Source organism: Gossypium hirsutum, chromosome D04 (genome assembly GCF_007990345.1).
Source record: "Gossypium hirsutum isolate 1008001.06 chromosome D04, Gossypium_hirsutum_v2.1, whole genome shotgun sequence".
In the NCBI taxonomy this organism is placed as follows: domain Eukaryota; kingdom Viridiplantae; phylum Streptophyta; class Magnoliopsida; order Malvales; family Malvaceae; genus Gossypium; species Gossypium hirsutum.
In genome coordinates this window covers 9116656-9121300 of record NC_053440.1, presented here as the reverse complement: position 1 = coordinate 9121300, position 4645 = coordinate 9116656, and the positions used below count along the sequence as shown (strand labels likewise).

The following is a 4645-nucleotide window of genomic DNA, read 5'->3' as shown; positions in this document are numbered from 1 at the left end:
ATGAATATAGGATCAATTTTGAAGTCACTTTCTGAACCATTATGTGAATTCTTTGTTTTGAATTGGTTAGTCTTTCATGCACCTACTGCTAATTTCTGGAGGTTACTTTAAAGCTTATATCTGATTTCCTGTATACCTTTTTTTATATGTATATACATTTGAAATGAGATCCTGTTCGATTTCAACAATACAGTTTATGGTTGGATAGCTATCCTCTTTCTCTGCCTTATATCTGTCTTATTTTTATGTGTTGAAACTGCTTTGATCTTTCTTTTTATTGTATATTAGACTGAGAAAGCAATTCTCAAACAACCCAAGGTGTTTTTAAGGTGAACTAGCTTCTTCCATTGTTATATATGTTTTACTTTGTTGCTAATTCATCTTACTCAGACCATTGTTATAGAATGTGAAAAGCCAATGAAGCAAGGAGTTCTCACTCCTGGACGTGTTCGTCTTTTGCTTCACAGAGGTCTGTGGACTTTGAAATATTTTTCAGAGGTATTAGTTTTTCTCTTTTTCTTTTCTTCTTCGCTGAGTTTTTGAATTCTTCCTGTCTTTTCTTTTCTGTGAATCTGATGGAATGCAAGTGGTATTGGTCATGTAATTACGATCAGAAATATTTCTTGTGAATTGGATATTGAGGTGATTTTTCTCTGGTTTTTTATAGCTGAAAGTTTGGATTTAATTGGAATTAGGGTTTTTTCTTTTAATCTTAAAATAATTTTTAGTTAAAGAAAATCAGTATTTCATTTGTTAAGGAAGATTTTCGATGTTTAAATTTGGAATAGGATTTTCAAATTCTAGTTATTAAAAGGCCATGACTCTATTTTTTTTGCTTGATTCTTTTTATTCATGGTTTTAAATAAATCTTTTTTTTTAATTTTCAGTGTGTGGTTTTTCATTAATCTTAAGTTGCCTCTCGGGTTTAATCTCAAAATCCTTGAAATTCATTTGGTTTCTGGGTGAATTTCTATATGTAAATTCTCCCGTTGCCTTGTAAATTCAGAATCTTTCTTATTTGTATGATTTAGGAACTCTGATTGCTGTTACTGTATTTGTATGATTTAGGAACTCTGATTTATACTTGATTAATGGTAGCTTGCTCAATTATTAAATAATTTCATAGGAAACTTTGGTTGGAACTTGGACACATCTAATTACAAGTTTCTTTCTAGTAGCATATGTGGATAATATAATTGCCTTAATTAAGTTCATCCACTTATAAAACCTTTGTATGGGTTGCTTCTCTCTCTTTTCCCTCCCAGCTTATGACTTGCAGTCTGTTTTGCCTACAAGAACATCTCTTTATCTTCTATAATAAACTGCTCACATTAATATTTTGATATTTTTTTGGTGATGATTACAGGCTATATATTATCTGGAAAAGGGGGAATTTGTTTTTGTGGCGGCACATACATCTGCTGGAAAGACAGTTGTAGCAGAATATGCATTTGCTTTGGCATCAAAATTACGTTAGTTATTTTGGTTTTTTGCTTGTAAATCTATAGATTTTTTGATTTTTTTTAGCTGGAGATGTGACAAATTTCTCACATTGATTAAGAACCTTAGGCCATATCTTTTTTATTTTCAAGTTTCTGAAGTTTTATGCCGAATTTGGTTTAGTTTCAAGATTTTTGATAAGTTTTCATGTCATGCAGCATTGCACTAGAGCTGTGTATACTGCTCCAATTAAAACAATCAGCAACCAGATGTATAAAGATTTATGTGGGAAGTTTGATGTTGGCCTTCTCACAGGTGATGTTAGTTTGAGACCAGAGGCTTCTTGTCTCATCATGACAACTGAATTGTTAAGGTTAATACTTTATCGAGGTGCAGATATTATTCGCGATATTGAATGGGTGAAGGGGTTGCTTTTTGTAGCATTACTTTACATAGTAGTTTCATTACTTTTTCTGCTGAAAGCTCTTGTTAGTTCTTTTGTCTAATTTGTGAACATGATATTTAAGATGTTTCTTTCTATTGTGACTATATGAATGTAGGTTATATTTGATGAGGTGCACTATGTGAATGATGTTCAAAGATGAGGTGCACATTTATTACCTTGCAATGTGTATAGTCATAGGCAGGTTCAACTAGTCAGTTTGTTTCTCATATATATTATTTATTTTAGTTTTGATTCTAAATTTTTATTTTTATTTTAATATTTATGACAACTTGAGTTCTAACTTTTGGATTTTAATTGTGTTATTAATTTATTATTTTAAATTCTAAAACTAAATTCATTAATTTTTATATTTAGTTTTAAAGTTAAAAATTTCATAGAAAATTTAATTTAAATAATATTTTTTATTTATCCTTGAAAGTATTTAAAGTTCAAATTTAAAAAATAAAACATAATATAATATTTATCATAAAAATAAATATTATTTGATTAAAATAATTTTTTTAAATGTTATGTTTTTAGTGGCGTTTTTGCGAGAAGCGTCGCTAAAGGTTTGTTCTATAGCGGCGTTTGTGGGAAAAGCGTTGCTAAAGGTCTCGAGCTATAGCGGCGTTTGTGGAAAAAATGCCTCTAAAGGTCTTGATCTATAGCGGCGTTTGTGGGAAAAGCGCCGCTAAAGGTCTTGATCTATAGCGGCGTTTGTGGAGAAAGAGCCGCTAAAGGTCTTGATCTATAGCGGCGTTTGTAGGAAAAGCGCCGCTAAAGGTCATGATCTATAGCAGCGTTGATAATAGCGGCATTTTTTGCGGCGCTTTTAAAAACGCCGCAAATACTTTTAGCGGCGCTTTTAGCATAAAAAAACACCGTTAAAAGTCTGTTTTAGTGTAGTGTATTAATTATAAAATTATTGTATTTATTTACAAAAACTGCATCGAATATTACCAAAATGATCAGAAGCTAAAGATTTGAAATACCACCATAATGAATTAGTACGCAATTTTTTATCTGAATTATTGACTAACTATATCACAATTATGAATTTTGATTTTGTGTAATTTTATATATGAAATTTTAATTTGATTTAATTTTTATAAATCATTAACAAAAGTATCGAGTTAGCACTATTTTATGTTGATATTTTGCATACACAAATAATTATATTAAATCTAATATAAAAATAAATGCATGTATTCATTTATTTGAATGTGTACAATTGAATCAAAATCAAAGTTTGGTGTATACATATGAACAATTCAAATTTTAAATGTATAATTGTACTCAATCAAAATTCATATATCAAATTATATATTAGACTAAAATTTATGTATAAATTTAATATTTATCCCTATTTATTATATTAGAAACTATGAGGATTTTAAAAACAAAGCACTTACTTTATTTTGTTTTATTTTCTCAATCACAATATTTTACCACCTTTCTAATTTGTAACAAATAAATATAATATTTTTTAATATATAGAATGAAATCCGTGCATCATACAAATATACAAATTAGTTAATTAATATATTTTTTCAATACGATAAATTTTTTTGTTAAAACTCAATACACTAATTTGATAATAAAAACGTTAAATTGATTATCTTTTAATAATGAATTAAATTATTATTATTATTATAAGTAATTAATTATATTATTTAAAGTAAAAAGAAATTACATATTAACAAGGTTAACTATTAAAAACTCAAACGTTTATATAATTAATAATTAATTAATTAATAAAATACTATTAAAACTTAAATACTATTAATTATGTAATTATTTTATAAATAATTTTGCTTTCTATAATAACTCTTTTCATTCCTTCAAAAAATATCACTATTCATATTTTATGTATAATTTCACTTTCTAAAACCATTCTATTCATTTTTCGGAAAAAAAAAAGCAATTAAAATAGTATACACCTAAATTTATGTTAATTAGCTTTAGTTAATTAGCGCTAAAACAATTATTTACTTTCTCAATTATTTTTAGGATAAATTACATTGGTAGTCACCCAACTATTAGTAAGTTTCTTTTTTAACCACTCAACTATAAAAAGTTACAAAATAGTCATCCAACTATTCAACATTGTCGTTTTTGATCACCAACCATTAAATAGCTAATGGAAAGATATCGTGACAACTTTTAAAATTAAATAATAATAAATTTATCCATCAATATTTAAATATTGTTTCAATTTAATCTTAACCTGTTGAGAATGATTGGAGTAAGTATTGACATGTTTTGAGATGATTTTAGGCTTGATTTTGGCTCCCTCACACCTAAGTTCCAATACAAGTGGGATATGTAATGACACAACTCAAACTGAACGGAAAAAATAAATAACATTAATATAGTGGTACCGATACACTTGCCCTGTTTTGCCTAATTCATTTTATTTTTACACCAGAAGGACCCCAAATGACCTTTGATTGCAATTGGAACATAGAATAAGCTTAGAAATGGTTCAAGTATTAAATTACCTCAAATAAGTCTAAAGGATGAATGGAACATGAGTGATTATTTGGTTTTAAATGTTGCATTCTTTGCTCGGGTCTAGATTTGGGCTTGGGTAAGGAGTATTACACTTAAATTATCTTTCATTGTCCAAATTAGCCTATGGTGTTTAAAATATATATATATATTGACATGTTGCGCTATTAGAATGCATCAAGCCAATCTTATTTTATTTTTTTTAATATTATATATATTATATTGATTAAAAATATAAAAAAATTATAT

General features: G+C 27.4%; 1 protein-coding gene across 2 annotated transcripts; it reads left to right on the top strand.

Moving 5' to 3' along the window:
* The first annotated feature begins 295 nt into the window (after nt 1–295).
* LOC107939071 (DExH-box ATP-dependent RNA helicase DExH11) lies at nt 296–2156 on the top strand. 2 transcript variants are annotated; one of them, XM_016872355.2, is made up of 4 exons: nt 296–329; nt 404–498; nt 1367–1468; nt 1659–2156. In XM_016872355.2, the coding sequence occupies exons 2-4, from the start codon at nt 418–420 to the stop codon at nt 1944–1946; spliced, it is 471 nt and encodes a 156-aa protein (XP_016727844.1). In that variant the 5' UTR covers nt 296–329; nt 404–417; the 3' UTR covers nt 1947–2156. The 2 variants fall into 2 exon arrangements, with proteins under 2 accessions (XP_016727844.1, XP_016727843.1); XM_016872354.2 differs by having other exon boundaries at nt 296–498.
* Nucleotides 2157–4645: the final 2489 nt, after the last annotated feature.

Bases quoted from the DNA above. Each gene is read 5' to 3' on its own strand.
- LOC107939071 (XM_016872355.2), top strand. From the start codon at position 418: ATGAAGCAAGGAGTTCTCACTCCTGGACGTGTTCGTCTTTTGCTTCAC. The intron at 499-1,366 runs GTATTAGTTTTT...TGATGATTACAG, and splicing joins CTTTGAAATATTTTTCAGAG to GCTATATATTATCTGGAAAA. The intron at 1,469-1,658 runs TTACGTTAGTTA...CATGTCATGCAG, and splicing joins CATTTGCTTTGGCATCAAAA to CATTGCACTAGAGCTGTGTA.